Genomic DNA, 20,443 nt, shown 5'->3' with positions numbered 1-20,443 from the left:
TGTTTTTCTTTTTCTGTGTTCGTGAGATGTAAGACTAAGATTTCATACTTTTTTCTTTTTTCCTTTATTTTTTAAATTTTTTTTCGGCTAATACTAACATCAAGACTTGGAAAATGGTTCAGAATGTTGTAGACTTGTACATGCCGTCTTTTAGCGAAGTTGTCCACAACACGGATGTAACATGCAAATGTGTATGTATGCATATATATATACACACACACACACACACACATATATAAAGTATATACACAGTAGAAAAAAGGTTTGGATCAAGTAGATTAGATTAAAAAATCAGAAATAAAAGTTTTTATCTGAACTGTGAGACAACAGCCATAACCAACTAGTTGCTGAGAAGAATACCTGCCTAAGTGAATGATCCTACTTTGCTCTACTAATGGTTTAAGGTTAATTGTAGTGGTTTAATTGCCAGTTTCTAAAATCAAGCAATTTAACAGAGACTGTTAGCAGAACTAAGCAGGCTTATTAACTCAGAAAAGCACATGACTTTACTGGAACATGCTAATCACAGCTGACTTCTGCCAGTAAATGAGTTTGTGATGTGTTGATTTTCAGCTAGAACCTTCACCTGACCTCAGAATGAACAACAGGCTGAACTGAGCCAAAATCTGTGTTGTAATAAAGCCAGATTCAACCATACAACCTTGGCAGAGCCAGCATTCTTCTCTGTTGTTTGCTTATAGTTGCATACTTACACATACTCCTTGTCGTTGCTTACAGAAAACCAGGGCTCTTTCTCCTCCTTGAACAAAAGCTATGCTCATTATCACTGCTCTTGGCTTTGACAAGCAGCAAAACAAAGTAGAGCCAAATATTGTCAGGCAAGACTTCCAGCCAAAGCCTTTTCTCTTCCTTTTGGTACTAGCTTGTGCAACTCGTTCTCTCAGTACAGATCCCCAGACCACTGGGGCTCCTAGAAGAAAACTATTTCTATTATTCCTTTATATTCAATGTTGAGTGTACTAGGTGACAGCTGTCCCAGTGAGTCAACAGTAATTAACCTGAAACTCTCTGTAGGGTTCTAGCATCTGCTACTAGGATAATAATATTGTTGATTTACACCTTTGTGTTTCCTCTTTTACTGAAAAATTTGACGATCAGTAATGGCATTTTTAATGTGCTGAGTTCTGCAGAATTACCCAATAGAAAACTATACACGCCAGCAGAGTCTTAATTTTTTAAGCTTACACTAGTAAGGTAGAGGGTATGGAAATGTTTCTTTTCATGTGGGATAAAGGGCACGGAGTTTTGTCTTTATGGTAAGTACATTTTTCATGGGTTTGAGTTTGTTTGTTTGGGTTTTTTTCTTGACAAGAAAGTATTTGGAATTGATAGGGAGAATGTTAGCCAAGACCAAATGTTATATTTTGTGTAACTATAATCACATAGTGTTTGTGCTGCCTATTAGAATATTTTCATGGGAAATACAGAAATTCTATTTGAAGATTCTTCAAGCTCCATTTCTTCTTTCATGGGAGGCAGTAGACTTAAGAGTCTTTCCACACCCAAAGGTGTGGCATAATGCAGGGAGAAATGCAAAAGTCATTAATTCAGAAGAAAAAATACATAAAAGAAATGTAATTCTTGTAGATAAGATTCTTGTATAGGTAGTGGGAATCCTGCTTTCTAAACTGCACACTCGGAAGCTCATATAATTTTAACATGCATGATTTCACAAGGACCTTGAAAGATTTGAAGAAGTCCACATGAGAATTGTGAAATTATTATTATTATTTTAAAAGTTCTTTAAGTAAGTATATTCCAGAGCTCAGGATGTTCATAAAAAATAAACATCAGGAGGACTTAGGTTTTTTTCTGTCTTAATACCATACTTTAGAATGTGCTTCACAACTCATAAAAATACACACTAAAACCCTTTCTAGAACACCAAGAATGACAAAATACAAACACTTTTAAGGGAATAGGAGTTTTCTTGTAGAACAAACACATAAAATAATGGTATGAATATTTTAATTCTGTGGTATACAGAAGTACTGCTTGTAAAACACTATACTTACTGAGCTGCATTCCAATGAAATGGATATTGTAGAGACTTATTTCTAATGGAACTAAATAATATTTATTTAAAATTGTCATTTGATTACATCTGTAATTGAAAGGAATTTAATTTTCACTGTTTCATGGAGCATACATCTCTAAAGCATCTCCAAAGTACCTCTTACTTCAAAGTAAGAAATGTAATCCAGTTCTGTGACATGATCTACTTTTAATCTACTTTTTTTACTTTTTCAGTTTTAGCTTATCTTCATGTGTCTCGTAAGAGCACTATAGGTGATTTTACATGTTTAAAAGATTCATTTTTCCTTTCAAACGGCATATCTGAGCATTTTTAGTCAGTTATGCTCTTCGACTAGAAAAAGAAGATTTTAAACACGAAAATGGCTGCAAAGACTTAATCCACTTAAAGAATGGTAGAGAAACCTTCCAGTCACTCTTAATGTTTGAAATCTTTGTATTCATGTCCAACAGCAGATATAGTGGTCTGCTTTTATATGATAACATTTATCAAAAGTCACACCATATTCATATAAGAAGTAGGTTAAGGCAATGAATCTTGATATATACTGACTTTTTAAACAGTACCCAGTGTATGTATTTATACCCATATATAAAGTCATGCTCTGAAATATGTGCAAGTATGTTGTTTAAATTGAAGATTCAATTATCAAAGTTTGAAAATCAAGGATTTACATTCATCTTGCCTAAAAAGACAAATCAAAATGCACTTTTTATGTTTTTTATAATTTTTTTTAATAATATTTCCATGGCAAAAGTTTCATGATCTAACTTAAATGACACAAAAAATAATTAATTTTGTCATATAAGTAAAACAAAATGCTTACATGAAATTGCCCATGAGAGCAAAACCACAGTGGTGTTTATGATGCTTAAAGAATGGAGTGATCAACTGGTAGGACAGTTGGCAGCAAAAAATCCCTTTAGCTTCTCCAGTAGTAAGTTATATGACTAGAAGGGTACACAAAAAGCTTCCAATTTCATTCAAGGGCAGTTGCTCCTCATCCTGGAATACAAATTAGTTATCTACACTCAATTTTGAAGACTTAGTAGACAGGAAACTACGTATCCCTTTTAGTCTTCTCTTATATTCATCTATGAAGAGTATAATTTACAAAAAAATAATGGTATTGCTGTCAAGTTTGAAACAGGTATCATGTTTCAACATAATTGCATATTAACAGATTGTTTTCTACTTACAGACATTACTTACAAGCATGAATTTGTCTTCAGTTTGATCTCAAACTGCCAAAATATATTTAATCTGTTTTCATACAAGTTTCTATACTTGCAAGCTTGTTGTATTTCTGAATTCTGATGAATTTTCGTATGTCAGCTTTACATTTAGCACATGGCATGGATCTGTTTGGAGATTTTAAAGCCTAACAACCGGGAATTCTGAAAATTGCTAAACAACTACTGATGGACTGAAACATAGATGTTGTTTATTCAGGTACAAAGTTCTTGTATGTATTATTAGAGTCAGAATATTGAGTTGCTTCTGTTTCACCTGTATCTTGAACTGTTCAACTCTCTTCATAGCACACACAAGGTTCTAACCAAGTAGATGTGTTTGCAGTTTACTCAGATACTCTCAGATCGAAACTGAAATCTTTATGGAAAAAGAAATTAATATTTGGATATGCAATTGCAGAAAGCTTCCTGTTCTGTAATCGCTTTAATTTTGACTCTTGGTTGCATTACAGGAAGAAGTAATATGGGTCAGCTGTATGAATAAAGATAAAGCTTGCACCAAAATGGGTTTGAAAAGCTTATATTCATACCAGTAATCTGACTAGTTTTTTTTTGTTGTTGTGCTGCTAGCAATGTCCAGCTCTCCTTTAAAGCAGTTTCTGTTTTAATTACATCAAACAATAGTCCAGCCATATGTATATGTTCTCTCTGAATTACTTTATTGTTGCAGATATTCACTGTTGGTTGATTTATTCAAACCATTTGAGTAAGTTCCACAGTAGTCCTGTTAGTATAGCAGGATTTTCATGGAAAAAATATAAATCTATGCTAGAGATTTCTATGACTAGAAATTATTTCTGTTGTTTCCAGTTGAGATAAACTTCACTGAAGCATCATCTTATTTAACATATACAGCTGCATTTAGCATATCATCTATTTAATATATACCGCTACAACAACTTAAAGGTTAATCAAAACATGACTGTGCTAACAATGGAGATTTCCATTTATTTCTGTGTGGTTTAGGGTGCTGAAAACAAACAACTTCCTTCTTCCCCCGGCTTCTGATGTAACAACATCAGACTGATGAGATGCAGGGTGATTCACCACTTCTTCTGGCTTCATGCCTAAGTCTAGTCAGTCAAAACTGAGACTTCCAATTGCAGAATATCATGCCAGATGGTGACTAATCTTATGTTGTTTGGCTAGAAGTCATTAGAGATTTCATATAATCAGGTAACACAGACAAGTTCTATCTTCTTTTGAAGACAAACATGAAGTAAAGATGGACTTTTTTTTTTCTCTGTGCTTTTGCCTCCATTTAGTAAAATTATTTATTATTTACTGTTGAAGATACCTATGTTATTAATGTGATTTTCTGAACTATTGGTTCATAAACAAGTTAACTGCCTGCATGGTGCTTATAGGTTGTATACTGCTGTTGGCTTTTGGATTTCTCATTTTCCTTAAAGTTTTGAATAAGCGGAGCTAGGCAGTTCTCTTACCATGCAAACATATTTGTACCCATGTATCCTCTGCTGTAACAACTTCACAAAACTTGCCAGATATGAAGACAGAAATGAGAATGCATTTGCTTTTTGTTTTCGTTTGGTTTCATTAGGTTTTTTTGTTCTGATTTTTATCCTAGAAAAAATTACTTCAGTTTGGCTCCAGGCATCTCTAATTTATGTGACCCATGCTTACTCAGCAGATTTTTCAAGGTTTCACTGCCCTTGGCATCAAAAAACCAGTCACTTTTACAAGGATTAAGTCTTGAAAAACTTATCTAGCACATGAGGTATCCAGTACATGTTTGTAGGCTTTTTTTCAGAACAAGACATACATGTCTTATTTATCTACCTAATTGTTCCTTCAGCAAATATGTTTACTCTGGATATGGAAAGGAAAACGGGACTCTCAACTGAATGCTTGAATTTCCTTGCATATTAGCTCACGTTGCTGATGGAGTAAAAACTGATCATACATTGTATTTCTCTTGACTTTCTCTCAACTCTCTCTTTTTAAACGTTACTATTCAAAATTTTAGAACTGATCACTGGTGGTGTGCAATATTCTTCAATGAGTATGCTGATATCAAGAGACTGAGTTCCATTGTTTGCAACTTTGCAAGTGTAGAAACAACCTGCAAACTGAAATGTTTCCATAAATAATTTCCAAGAATGATTTTAATTACTCACTCCCATAATTACTCCTCTCCGCGCCCGCCCCCCCCCACCCAACCAAACCCCAAACAACTAATGCACTAACACATCTTTTGGAGCATAAAACTGTCATCGTTAAAGCATCATTACAGTAACCCCCTATACTTCTCTATCAAGTGTATCTTAATCTTTCCTTAATCTTTCTTAACTTTTATGTGAAATATTTAGCGTGTGTCAATATACACATATATACGTTGTAAAGTTGTCAAATGCATATTAAGAACAATTTTTGTTACGTGAATGTGTAGTGATCTAAGATGCACAACCTTTTCATTTCTCCTGCTCACATAATTTTGTCTGACAACAACGTAAGACAAGATGCAACAGTATTTTCTACCTTTATTTTCCTGAACAGTATTTAATGCTCCAAAGCATGCTGAAATTTTGCTATCCATTTCTTTACACAATGTACAGTGAGAGGGCTTAAACTGCACTTCCTAGAAGAGATATAACAGTGTCACGTAATCCTCTGCTTCAAAAGAGGCATATATAGAAATACAAGTACTGCATACTTTAAGATGGAGATTGACATTTTTTATCTGCAATGATTAAAACATCTTTACTGCATAAAATAAGGGAAAGAGTTTTCCAAAATGCTATCAAAACATCATTCCTGCTTTGGAGTTTATGCAGTTAGTAATAAGAGTAGGCAACAACTTTTGATTTGTATACAAGGTTCTCAGACTTTGTTAAAGTCTGTACTAAAATTCCATAGCATAAGAAGAGAAAGCATTATATTGTAGAACTTTGTAACTCTTTATCTAATCCTTTAGACCATTCTGCAAATGTCACTAATACTTATTTTTAAGATTACTTTTATCTTACAGTTATGGTCAGTAAAATACATTATCTCCTTAAGCTGCTATAAAGTTGTCAGGAAGAAACTTTTCTGCATTAACACCAACTTCTGTAAGTCTTTATTCAGGAACTTCATTACAATAGCATCATGAAGTAGTCTGCCTTTTCACTTTATGAAGCTTTTAGTTATTTTAACGATAGTTCAACTATTTAAAAAAAAATGATTACTTACTGCATATACAATTATCTTCTTTAAACATAAGAAACTAGCTCCAGTAGTTTTTTTGAGATTTTTTTCCAGAGTTTTTGGGTCCTGGCATATAGTCCTGTGGTGTAAAATGATGGTACTGCTGCACAAGGTTAATGCTCACTTTAAATAGAAATGTAATATTTATAAACCAAGTTGGTAGTGGCCATAGAACTTCAAAGTGAGATTTTCAGTTTATTCTGAAGCAAAATAATATGAAGTGGACAGAAAAGCCTCTAACTAGGAAGAAGCTTTCAAGTTCTATTTTAAATGTTTTCCTGTGTACCTAGTATTAGTGAGATGTGAATTGAGGCCCAGAAAGGAAAAGAAACATCAAGATAGTCTTTTCTATTAACATTTATTGGATGAGCGTAGTATACTACAATAGCATGTACTGTTCAGAAAAGATCTTTGATATTCTCCAGAAAAGTAAAACTAGCCTCAGAACAGTCTACTTAAGACTGATGCTAGGAAAAGGCAAGATAAATATCAGTAATTTTTTTTTTTTAAAAAAAACCCAAACAACAGTGTATTTCTCTGTAAAACACAAAAAGTATCATGATTTTCCCCTTGCATTTATTAGCAATAAACTGGATATTAACTGGAGAAAAAGATTCATTTACTGCTTACTTTAATTGTATATGGAACCAAATCAAAGATGGTTTGTTGTTCTGCACCTCCTTGTGTTTTTACATGTGTCTGTTTATTGTTCTGTAATATCTTGGCTCTGCTGATGATTTCAGCTAAATCAGATTGCAGGGAGAAGTTCCAGTGATGATGAACAGTACACCTGTAAGTTTCATGAAAATCATAGAATCATAGAATAACCTGGTTGGAAGAGACCCACCGTATCATCGAGTCCAACCATTCCTATCGAACACTAAACCATGCCCCTTAGCACCTCGTCCACCCGTGCCTTAAACACCTCTAGGGAAGGTGAATCAACCACCTCCCTGGGCAGCCTCTGCCAGTGCCCAATGAACCTTTCTGTGAAAAATTTTTTCCTAATGTCCAGTCTAAATCTCCTCTGGCGGAGCTTGAGGCCATTCCCTCTTGTCCTGTCCCCCGTCACTTGGGAGAAGAGGCCAGCACCCTCCTCTCTACAACCTCCTTTCAGGTAGTTGTAGAGAGCAATGAGGTCTCCCCTCAGCCTCCTCCAGGCTAAACAACCCCAGCTCTCTCAGCCATTCCTCATAAGGCTTGTTCTCCAGCCCCTTCACCAGCTTTGTTGCTCTTCTCTGGACTTGCTCCAGAGCCTCAACATCCTTCTTGTGGTGAGGGGCCCAGAACTGAACACAGGATTCAAGCAGCGGTCTCACCAGTGCCAATTACAGAGGGAGAATAACCTCCCTGGACCTGCTGGTCACGCCGTTTCTGATACAAGCCAAGATGCCATTGGCCTTCTTGGCCACCTGGGCACACTGCTGGCTCATGTTCAGGTGGCTGTCAACCAACACCCTCAGGTCCCTCTCCTCCAGGCAGCTTTCTAGACAGACTTCTCCTAGTCTGTAGCACTGCATAGGGTTGTTGTGCCCCAAGTGCAGGACCCGGCACTTGGCCTTGTTAAACCTCATGCCATTGGACTCTGCCCAGTGGTCCAGCCCATTCAGATCCCTTTGCAGAGCCTCTCTACCCTCCAGCAGATCAACACTTCCACCCAGCTTAGTGTCATCTGCAAACTTGCTAAGGGTGCACTCAATGCCTTCATCCAGGTACACTCAATGCCTTCATCCAAATAGGCTGCTTGTAAAAGGGAGAGTTCTTATGGGGTCTCCAAATACCAAGAAAGTGTGCTGTCATCTTCAGTATACCACAGAGAATCTCCAAAGGGCACAAGTAAGGATAGTCATGCATATAAATTTTATAGCGACTAGTAAAACCTTTGGGTACTTAACTCTTTTTATGACACCACAATGAGTGGTGTGAAATGTGAAAGAGAATAAGACAAGTTGGAAGGAGCCTGAGGAGGCCACCTGGTCCACCCTCCTTCTATGAGGTCAGAATAACTTGCTAGGGCTTGAACGTGTCTGGAGGCTGGATTACAGCTCTGATCAGCCTGTTCCAGTGCCTGATTTTCAGGAGAGGTAAAGTTGCGTCATTTAAAAGCACGTGTTAATCAAATAAGTCACAGAATTTAATTGTATTTGCATGTTTTAAAAAGAGTGACAAAAAAGATTCTTTGAAAATGGCCATGTTTGCAAGACAATGCTTAGAATCTTCATGAGATCCCTTTAAATTTTTGATGCTCTATGATAAAAGAAGCTTATATTAATGTCTTGAAAATAATCATATGTGAAAGATTTTTGTTGGGTTTTTTTTCTGGATAAACTGATAAATATTTCAAAGATAACATACTAGTAAGTGATATATAAAAACCTTACAGAGGAGGCAGGTATATTAAAAAAACATGTATCTTCCAGGAAACTTATGCGGGGTGGAGGAATGATAGTAAGGCTTTGAATTATAATCAATATCATCATCTTGCATTTAGACATTTTCCATAAATTTAGTCATATGTAAATATTCAATGATATATATAATATCTTCCTGAAATTAGAAGTGCCTGAGGACTCAGGGTTTGCCTTAATCATTATATAACTATTTTAAAAGTGCTCTTAGAACTAAAAATAATAAATGCAATAATTATTTGCAGGCAAATATTAAATTGCTGCCCATGGAAAAAGACATCTAGGCTCCCAGTGATTGGGAATAGAACTAGAACTACAGTGAGATACTGAGTGAAAAAGCTTGTTAGCGCTACAAATTCAGTCCAGAAAGATTCAAATTCTACATCTTTGTTACAGTTCTGCTTTTTTATTGAGCATTTTATAGATAAAACTGGATGTTTAGCTTATCATTGCTCAGAAGAGGTGTAAAAATCATCTTGGCCATTTCTGATTTGCTGTTTATCATCTGAATGGTTTGGTTTAAAACTGAAGTATAGATAAGTGGTTCTTGACATTTTATAACAACACAGAACTGGAAGTTATTTGCTTACAGGCATATCATTGTATAAAACTTCTCATCTCTGAATGAGTCTCTGGAGGAATCTGCCTCTTTTTGTTGCTTGTAGAAGAACAAGAAATTATTTAAACCCTTGAACATGTGCTAGATAACCTGTATTGAGTTCATTGTTCCTCATTTCTTTTAAAAATCCAAATTACATATCTATACAGGTAGATTATATATCTACAAAATATTTGAAAATTTCAGAAGTCCATGGTTGTCATTCCCTTGACTTTGAAGTCAATTCACACTGGAAGAGATTTTGTGAAATCCCACTTCATACTCAAAGTGGGCTCAACCCCAAATTCAGACTGAGGCCAGAGTAGAGTTGTGTTCAGCTGGATCTTGAAAATCTCCGGAGACAGTTTGCAGAACCTCTGTGGGAAGCTTACCCCTATGTTTGATATCTTCACAGTTATGTTCTTTGCCCTTATATCCAGTCAGACCTTCCCCTGTTTCAATTGACTCTTGGTTTCCTGGTGTGCATTTCACTAAAGAGCCTCTCACTACTCTGTAACCATGTCTTAAGGTCTCTTCCAGCAAATTAAATTATGCGTTTAGCAGAAATATTGTAATTAATTTTGTTGTTCATTATTTGCAAGTAAAAGTTTCATTCTGAAGCTCAGGAGGAGAAAAAAAAAATTATTACTAACTAAAGCATCCTTAACTTCTTCAGACAAATAACTTGCTGAGTTTTGGTAATGCAGATTGAAGCTCAGATGAGAAGCTTTTCTTTTGTGTTTGTTCCTAGTTTCTTGTGAATTCTTGAAGTATCATCTGTAGCATATTAAACAGCAGGTGGTCAATAGGCTACGCACTGAAACACGTCATCAGGTTGTTGCAGTGCAGATTATTCTTGGTCATCAGAAAGAACATAGATACTCAGAGTAGCTTATCAAAACCCCACACAGTTAATGAACCATGTTACAATTTTTACGGCCTTCGCCGCATTGATACCAGCTAATGGGTTGCAGGTAATTGCAAACTAGAAAAATTCAATCACTTCCTTTTTCATCTTTTTGATGAGTCAGTAATTAAGAGACTTGAAATTAGGTGTGGCAGATGCAAAATAAGTTGTTAGAATTATATTAAAAAAGAAAATTAACTGCCAAGATTTTTTTCTTACAGATAAAAAGAAGTAGAATATACTTGTGAAAGAAGAAGAAATAGAGGCCTCATATGAACATTAGTAATGGTAGAGGAAGCAGCATCTTTTACTTGAAGAGTACTCTGTTAACCTAGTAGGCATTTCTGAAATTATTTTATGATGAATAGTTATATCTACCAAATACTGCTATAATTTCTCAAAGATACGTAATCCGTAATCTTCTTCCTTTAAGTATTCATGAATCATTTAAGAGTCATTGATAGGCTGATAATAATGCAGTTTAATCTAATCTTTCAAGCACTTATACTCTTATTGATGGATATATACAAATGCATTTAATTGATGCTGCCTTCCTACCCCTTATGCTCTGGTGTTAGACAAAAACTGTGAACAAGGATTTTCAGAATAGCTATTTTCCTTCCCTTTTTTTCCCCTGGTTCTTTTAGCTTGCTTTAAAATCTTCTAAGCCATTTGTATGGGTTTCTCTTATGCCAGCATAGATCAGTGATGAAAGAATTTAGCTGTATAGACGAATTGTGTTCAAGTCTTTTTAGTTTTAACAGTGTCTTGAAATTCACACTCCCACAGTGCCTGGGAGTACCTTCACCACCAAGAATTATCCAGTAACTGTCTTGTGTATAACAAATAAAGAATTTTTTTCTATTGGTAACATAAAATGTAATTTTCAAATTCAACTTGAGATATCTTATGGACATGATACTTGTTCAGTTTCTCATCAAGTTTAGCAATATGACTGTTTTCAGTTAAATGAACATCTTTTAGCTTTTTTAATGAAATTACCAACTGACCTGTATGTATTTTTGGTAACTAAGATGTTTCTGATATAAAGAGAATACTTACATGCTTGCTCCTAAGGGATATAGTTCTACATTAAATGTAAGGACTGTCTGTTTTTACACTTCCATATTATTTTCTAAATAAGATAGAGCCATGGAATTGAAACTAAACCTTTTAAATAGCAGAAGTTGGCTAAACAAATTATGAGCATACACTCTGAAAATATTTAGGTTAACTACACTTTAAAATGAAAAATAAAGGTCTAAAATGCTGAAGTGTTAACTTAATGCTAAACTTTGAATTATAGCTTACTGACTTCAAACAAAGCAGAGAATAACAGACTACCACTTTAGATGGCTGAGCATTGAGTTTGATACCTGCTGTTGTGGATGGGGAAAGAAGACAATTTTATCCTTGGCATTAAATAACTAAATAAATCTGCCATTCAGAAAGGCCAACATATAAATTCCCAAACAACTCAAGTTAGTATTCACCTGCGAACTATTGCTGTTCTAGCACACAGCAAAATCTTGGTCCCTAAGAGGGACTTTGTTAACTGCACTGCATTATCTGGCCATCTGCTCTGTCTGCTAGATCAGCATTCCTTTAGTGGTCATTATTAGCAGATTTCATGCTTTTTATTTTACTTGTGCTGCCTACTGTTGTTTACCAATCTTTCACCCTCAAAAGAAAATTAGAGGTGGAAATCCCAGCAATCAGTTACTCAAGGATGATTAGGTCATATGACTAAAAGCCGCCGTGTGAGTTTTATAGAAACAATTTTTCCTCCCATAGCTTTATTGTCAATGCTTTCAAACTATTTACCTTAGCAGAAAGACTGCCTTCAGTTCATGCCCAGTGACTGGCATAGTGATATGATTTAGTAGTGGACAGTTATGGCTGGAACTGATGATCTCAAAGGTCTTTTCCAACCTAATGATTCTATGATTCTATGACAGGAAAAAGGAAGAAGTTTAAAGAAAATTATGCATCTTGTTTACTTGTTCTTTCTTATATATCTGTTACCAAAGAATCTACAAAGTAAGTAAATCGCCTAGGTGCATTGGCATTTCTAGATGAACATCACTTATTTACTTTTTAAGCTCTGATGGGTGTTTTCTGGACACCAATAAATTTGTAGGTGTACATGACTTGCAATTTTTGTTTGACAAATTTTTTCTTTCATGGGGAGCTCAGTGCATAGGAAAACCACAAGGACAAAACTAGCAAAATATGGAAATAACACTCCATGTTAATCTTCAGTGCAATCCGTTAGATTTCAGTGAAAGTAAAGTGTGGAGGAATTTGGCTTTTCGCTTGCAGGCATTATTACAAGTTCCTCTAAACCACAGCTAAAATACAACCAAAATAATCGCAACAGCTTTCTGACTTTTGTATTTGTTGTGTTATTTCACTGGAATTTTCTTTCTTTTGGAAAAAAAATGTTAGAAAATGGACATAAGTATGTGAAATATTAACTTACTCTTCCTTCATAGCTCAGTGTAGGTTAAGCAACGAGGATGTGATATGTGCAGGAAAAGAATCCTTCATGGCATTCATACACCTGTGATGTAGTTTTAACAGACAGTGGTTTGTACTTGCCAGCTGGATAGCTAGCAGACAGACTATGTGGGCAGACCACCCAGTGTGGATAAGTAGATAGAGAAAGCAGAGTAATTTACTAATCCTCTTTACAATTCAGCCGTTTTCTTCTTCTTTGGGGGTGTAAGGTGGATTAGAAAAGTCTGGAATGTTTTACAGATTAATTATTTTTAAACGGTGTACGTAAGTTTGGATACACTAATCAAAATCCCTCAGCACCTCCTAAGGTCTCTGCAGCACCTTGAGATGTACATTCAGAACTTATGCTGTGAATGACAAACACAAATGAAATATCTATTTAGTCTTTATCTGAGTTAGTGACATAATTTCTTCTCTGTTCATTAAGTTGTTTGAAGATTCTTCCTGGAAAAAAAATGCATTGAAAGAACTAGTGCTCAAGATATTACTAGTGTAAAGAAAAAACTGGGTCATTGAATTTGATCTGATTACATTAGTTATTAAACTTATTTCATTGACTGCCATAAATTGCTTTGTAGTGGGGATGGGCTTGGATTAGCCTTCAGATAAATTATATCCAAATCCAACTCACTGAGCTTGCCAAATTCTTTCTTCATGCTGAAGTTATGAAACAAAAAAGTAATAATATTTATGAGCAGCTCTGTACTTGCATGTGGGAGGGGAACATCTCAGATTATGATCCATATTCCCATGGCTATTTTTGTTTGCGTGTCATACAGTTGTTTGATAAAATACTAAGATAACATGAAACAAGATCCTCTTATATGGAACCATGTTTTCTAGCCCAAATAGGCTTGACCTCCTACAAACAATTCCAAACTTCAGGAAGAGGTAAAGGTTCTAGAAGTAGACTATACATGGTGTTTGTGTGTCAGTGTCTGGGAATGAGGACATATGGTCTTTAACACCCTCTGACTGAGAACAAAGTCTTTCGCACCCATATTGCAGTGAATGCTTTGAGAAGGCCTCTCCTCTCCTTGTAGGTAGAAGAATACATGATTTTCAGAAACTATTTAGACACAGCTTGAACATAGTTTATACATACCTGGCCCTGTCAAAACCAGTGTGCTTGGAGGTGCATCTTAAAAATTTCATCCTAAAAAGCAAGTTCCTCAAAACACCTAGTCAGTTTAGGTTTTTGCTCTCGCAGTTCTAGACTTTGCGTATATCTATGTAAGAATTTTACTTTTTGTAAGAGCGTGCATTTAAACCACTGCCATGACTTTAAGAGCTTTGCATCCTATTGCAGAGCTGTACTGCAGTGTGAGGACTGAATTCCTTTTGAGTACAACTAGGCAAAAAGATACATTCCAGGAAAAGAGCATAACATGCCTCAAATGCTAGTAGGTATTTATTTCATAGGACCAGCAGACTCAGAAGAAAAATTCCCCAAATTTTAATATGTTATTATGGAGTCCTCATGAATTATAATTTACTCTCTTAAGTGACAGCAATTAAATATGTTGACTGTATTTATTTTAATTCTGGTCTGGCCCACAATTTAATGATCCTTTTTTTTTTTGGCGGGGGCAGGGTGATTAACTATTTAGGCAACGGAAGTCTACATGATGTTAGCATCATATGCATATCAGCTGACCCCAGTGACTAGCTAATTTACTTATACAAATTCAGTATTTTTAAGCCATGCCTATAAAACATACAGCAATACACAAAGTGATGTTTTGCCATTCTCAATCCAGTCATTTTACTGCACATAAATAAATGCAGGTTTTATCATGAGAAGACTTTGTGCATTCAGCTGCAAATCACAATGTTCTTCTTTTCATGGTATAAATTGCTGGAAATCCACACCCAACTGACTGTGCACTTGTTACCAGATTTCTTCTGGTATTATGTGTTTTCCAGTATTTTTATTCCTACTTCTTTTTTAAACTTTTCTTTCTTTTACATTTTCATACTGAAACTTATTTTGCAGTTTTCTGTCCATGTGACTAATAGTTTCCTAATCCCTGTGGTTTTTTTCCCATGTTTTCCTATAAGGCAGACAAGGGATCATTACAATCTAGTGGATTTAAAATAAATAAATATATAGCTCTAATTAAATCTACCAACATTTCACTTAAAATATTTTAACTAAGAGTAGTTTGTACAATGGAAATATATAAACACTGTGTCTCGCAGTAGGAATATGGAACATGGATGAAAAGATTTTTTTTGTGATTTTTTTAAAATTATAAGAAAATAACTACATCCTCCTGTTTAGGGAAAGATAAATTTTTGAACACATATTCATGCACTGAATAAAAAACATCCAGAGTTTGTATTGTGACTGCATTGTCAAGTGTACTGTATATGTGTCTTTCTGTTGCCTATTCTTGTTTTTATTTTAACAAAAAATATTAAATGTACTAAATCACAAGCAAAACTTAAACAAATAACATTTTATGCTACAGTGCTTGTTTTTTATTTGGAGTTAACAGGTTAGTGTAAATATTGACAATCAGTAGATAACTCCTACAACTTTGACAAACAAATACTGGAATATCAGTAGATTAGCATCGTCAATCCATTTCTTTTCCAGTGAAATATTTCTTGAGCTTGACACCAAAGGTGTCAAATTTACTGTACTTTCTTATTTTTTAATAGTGTGTGTATTTTACAGTAGGACTAATCACAGTGACATTAAACCAGACCACACTGAAATGTTAAGAATCCCCTATGTTTTGCTTTTGAGCAACATAGGTTAACTCAATGTGTATACTTGATTTGAATTAAAAGTGACTAGGAGCTCAGTCACTCTTTCTCCTGAAAGGGAATAGTCAGGCGTATGGAGATTGCATACTAGCTTCTCATTTAGTCTTCCTTGATCTGTTTTGCTTTTCATTTAGATTAAGGTATACTGTATATTCTGTTATCTGAGATCTGTAGTTCTTCATTAGAAAAGGGAACAGCTGCCAGTCACGTAGCAGTTGACTCTGCATCTTCAAGTACACTGTGGCAGAGGGTAAAAGAAATAAAAATATACTTATGAAAAATAAATGTGTTTAAAATCCATCTATGCAACAAATTTCAGTTGACTGTGCAGACATGAGTATGTTGGAAAAATGAGTATGTAACAGCTGCTGGCTTAACGAATTATCAGTAGTAATTTAAATAATGATACATTTATTTTTTTTTTTTAAACAAATTTACTAAAGAAAGATGAGTGGAATATGTAAAGGAAGAAATTATAAACCATGAGATGGTATTGCAAGATTAAAAGAGGACTGTGTCACCATTTTATTTAACTATAGGATATGGCATGCTTATTTCTGACCAGATCATAAGGGCAACAAAGCCATAGTGGGTTAAATTTGGAAGGAGATAGCCATTACATATTAAAACATTGTCTTGGTCTTCTAGTCACTGTATTAAGACAGGCAGTGAATAAAGCCTAGAACTAGATATGCATACTATATTTTACATTTTGTTTGTTCTGGTGGATTAATGCTACAAACCCTTATAGTGGCAGGTCCATTCACTTAAATAAAACTACAGATAAAAATGAAGATATTTTTATAAGCAATATCAATATCATTTGACTGTAGTAGTACAGAAAGTGTTAGATGACTTGTTTCAGTTCAAGCTTAGATTCAGTAAGAAAATGATCACTGAATGGTAAGCAGCACAGAGTCAGTGTAAAGTAGCAAATTGTATATTGCCATTCTATGAATATTCTAGCGAGGCCACATAGAAAGAAAATAGTCAACTGGTCATTTTTAATCTCTGCCACATAAGAAAATACACAGATGATTGTATTAAACTCAACAATGTTATAAGTTTCAATACTGGCAAATGTATTAATGAAACTGCAAACAATGTGGTTTTGCTGATCTGAATTCAGGGTAAAGATCTGACAGCAGCAGAGGCTCACCTTCACATGTCAAGCCACAAGTCCTTTGTCACTCTTTGAAACCTTTACCCAATTTGCGTATGGGGAGCACTAAATAAAGATGCAACATATCAGCTACTAAGTGTTGAGAATGCACCATATGCCTCAGCAGTAAAGTCCCTTGAGGTGAATTATCTGATGTCACATTATTTCCATCATGTAAGTTTGTCATGATACTGTCATGAACTACCATGGAAATATCGCAACACAAAAATACTTTTCTATTCAATGTTATACAAACAGTCCTTTTCCAGTTCATCCTGCTTGGAGATTGCATGGCACACTTATTTTTAGGAAGTATTGTAATACACTTCACTACAAGTTCCCAGTGAGTAGTAAGACAATAAATAAACTACTCTGATCTAAGTGTTTAATCATAAAATATCCAGAAATATTTCATGTGTTTGAGAATGTGCCCAGATCCAGGGAATCTAGGAAAAACATCTTTTCTCTCCTGGATAAACATCAGATATAATAAGAACCTGTGTGCCCAGGTGGCCAAGAAGGCCAATAGCATCTTGGTCTGTATCAGAAACACGTGTGGCCAGCAGGACCAGCAAAGTGATTGTGCCTCTGTACTTGCCATTGGTGAGGCCACACCTTGAATATTGTATTGAGTTTTGGGCCCCTCACTACAAGAAAGACCTTGATGTCCTGGAGCGTGTCCAGAGAAGAGCATTGAAGCTGGTGAAGGGGGTGGAAAACAAGTCTTATGAGAAGTGGCTGAGGGAACTGGGGTTGTTTAGCCTGGAGAAAAGGAGGCTGAGGGGAAACCTTATCACTGTCTACAACTATCTGAAAGGAGGTTGGGAACAGGTGGGTGTTGATCTCTTCTCCCAATTGATAGGTGATAGGATGAGAGGCAACAGCCTCAAGCTGTGCAAGGGAGGTTCAGATTAGGCATTAGGAAGAATTTTTAGTTCAAAAAGGTTATCAAGCACTGGAACAGGCTGCCTAGGAAGGTGGTGGAGTCACCATCCCTGGAGGTAATAAAAGATGAGTAGATGAATTGCTTATAGATATGATTTAGTAGTGGACAGGTGTGATTGGGCTTGATGATCTCAAAGGTCTTTTCCAATCTAGTGATTCTATGATTCTATGATACTATGAAAATAAATGCATATAGTCCTACATTGTCCATGTTGCTTGGACTTTAAAAGATTGATCCTCTCATTGTATAAAGCTGTTGTGGGACAGAACAACTGTAAACATATAAGTGGAATTTTCATAACATTATGCACTGTTTTTCTTCAACCTCTTTTGTATGAGTTGTGCATAAGTTGTTCCTTTTTCTAAACAAACATCTTTTTTTATCAGCTTTTTGCAGGCGCTACATTAAGTATCACTTTGGTCTTGGAGACCTGAGCTCAAATTATACCTAGTTTTTAAATCAATACGGAAAGAACCATAACTTTAGCAACCCATGCATTTTCAAAATACTAGACTGATATTCATAAGTGTAAGCTTGTGGGCATTAACCTAATTGGAGAATCATAGCACCTTCCAACATAGCTTTGCAGTTGCTGGGAAGGGATGGTAAAAGATGAGTAAAGGTCTGTGTATGTGAGGCCTAAGGAGTGTTGATGCATTAACAGTATTTCACAATATTAATCTGTCCTGATCAAACCAATATTATTCCCTTTTCCCAAGCATTACAAATTACCTTACACAATAATGCTTTACAAATCTTTCTGGAAAATGCTAACAATGCCCTTTTATACTATATCAAGAATGAAGTAAGAAATTAATCTTAGTCCAAAAGTTACGCCACTCAAAACTCTATTCAAAATACTAATGGTAAATTCCACAGAATTGGGATAATAATCAGTGAATAAAAACCAGAAAAGTTGTATTTTCTAGGCTTTTTAAAATAATGCAACAACTTTCAGAAACAAAAGGTAGTGGTCTGAAAAATGAGCTGAAGATTTTTGGAAGAAAGAGCTATTTTTGCACACAGTCCTTATATAAAAAAATACTGAATAAGTTTTACCTCTATAGGGTTTTTTGTTTAACTTTTAATCTAGATTGCTTAATTAATAATAATTAATACTTGTCTTTTTTCTTTCTAAGATAGGCAGCAAAAGGTTCAGTGGAAGGAAAGACTGAGATCTCAAATAAATTAATAAAAGAGAAGTCTACCTCCACAGATACTACTAAAAGTATACCTAGTTTTATTTCTAGACTTAAGATTCAATAGATCTCAGTCAGACAACTACTAAAATCTTCCACAGGTTTAGAAAATATTTTCCCTATTGTTCACACAAAACCTGTTAGGTTAGCAATTTTTATTGTATAAGTTTATGCTTTTATTTATTTTTATCGAACTTTGAAAAAATTGATGACCTGCCGTAGTTTAACATGATTCTTTTTCTTAGGCCACCTATGTTTATAAAGTAGCTGTAATCAAAATGCATTCCATGTGGAACTGTAACAAAACTGACATTTTGAAGTATTTAAAATTATTACTGGACATGCTGTAGCCAGAAAAATATTCTGAAACCAGTTACTGTGATTTCATTTATCAAATATAACAGAGTTGTTAAGTACTTCTAATAGAATCATTACAGTAAATTTGCATTCGTCTGTACATATACAGCATTATGGAGTTATACTAAACTGTTAATGTAATGAAATTGCTCCTTCTTGTCATGATTTGAACATAATCACAGCTGTTTTCCATGTTAAGGAAGCTTCTGAGAGCTGCAACATATTCTGAATATTAAGACCATGAAAACCAAGGAAACCAATACATAATGTAAAAATACTCTGGCACATTGTTATTTATATTTTTTCCCTTGAAAACAAAATTATCTGTTATATAATAGGGTAGGTTTACGTGGAAATGCTGAAGTTGTAAATATATAAAAATTTCTACATTTAGTATTAAAGATAATTTGTAAATCAGAAAAGGAATAACAGAGATGTATAAAGTTCTTTGTTCCTAGGGGAATAGATAATTTTATTTGTTCATGTTGCTCTTCTATGAAGTCTTTGAGTCACATAATAAAAACAAATCTAAAAGTGTGCCAAAGAGGTCATAGAATCACAGACTGTCCTTGCTTCTTGTAGGATGACCTAGAAATAATGATATGACTAAGAGTGATGTCGAGATACTCCTTGAACTCTGAGAGGCCTGGTGCTGTGATGACTGCTCCAGGGAGCCTGTTCCAGTGACTGACCATCCTCTCAGTAAAGAGCCTTTTCCTAATGTCCAATTTGAAGCTGATGCAGCTTCATTCCATTGTCCTGTGTCCTATCACTGGTCACCAGAGAGAGATCAGCACCTCCCTCTCTTCTGCCCCCCTTGATGAAGCAGAGAGAACCCCTCAGCCTTCTCTTCTCTAAATGATCAGAAAATGCTAAATGTCATCTGCTAAATAGTATTTTCACTGTCTGCAAAGATCCTCCAGCTCCTTCGCTTACAGATACTGCTGCAAAATCTAGTATGTTTTAGAAATTCTTTAAACAATTTGATACATCTTTTCTGTTTTGTTATTCAGAAATGTGAATGGCAGAGATCTGTATGTGACTCAAAGTCCTAC

The 20,443-nt window shown here is 35.1% G+C and overlaps 1 protein-coding gene across 5 annotated transcripts in view; it reads left to right on the top strand.

Annotated features, from left to right (window-relative positions):
* Positions 1-20,443, top strand: part of PCDH7 (protocadherin 7) — a 272,207-nt gene that overhangs the window by 151,475 nt on the left and 100,289 nt on the right. The window contains exon 3 of one of the 5 annotated variants that reach the window (XM_069856193.1): positions 13,802-13,840. The exons of the other annotated variants lie outside the window; for them this stretch is intronic. Within the exon in view, the coding sequence (XP_069712294.1) occupies positions 13,802-13,840 (39 nt within the window). The remainder of the gene's footprint in view (positions 1-13,801; positions 13,841-20,443) is intronic. 5 annotated transcript variants of the gene reach the window in all.

This window comes from Phaenicophaeus curvirostris, chromosome 4, assembly GCF_032191515.1.
Source record: "Phaenicophaeus curvirostris isolate KB17595 chromosome 4, BPBGC_Pcur_1.0, whole genome shotgun sequence".
Classification (NCBI taxonomy): Eukaryota; Metazoa; Chordata; class Aves; order Cuculiformes; family Cuculidae; genus Phaenicophaeus; species Phaenicophaeus curvirostris.
Note: the sequence above shows the minus strand (reverse complement) of the source record. Positions and strands in the feature narration are given on the sequence as shown.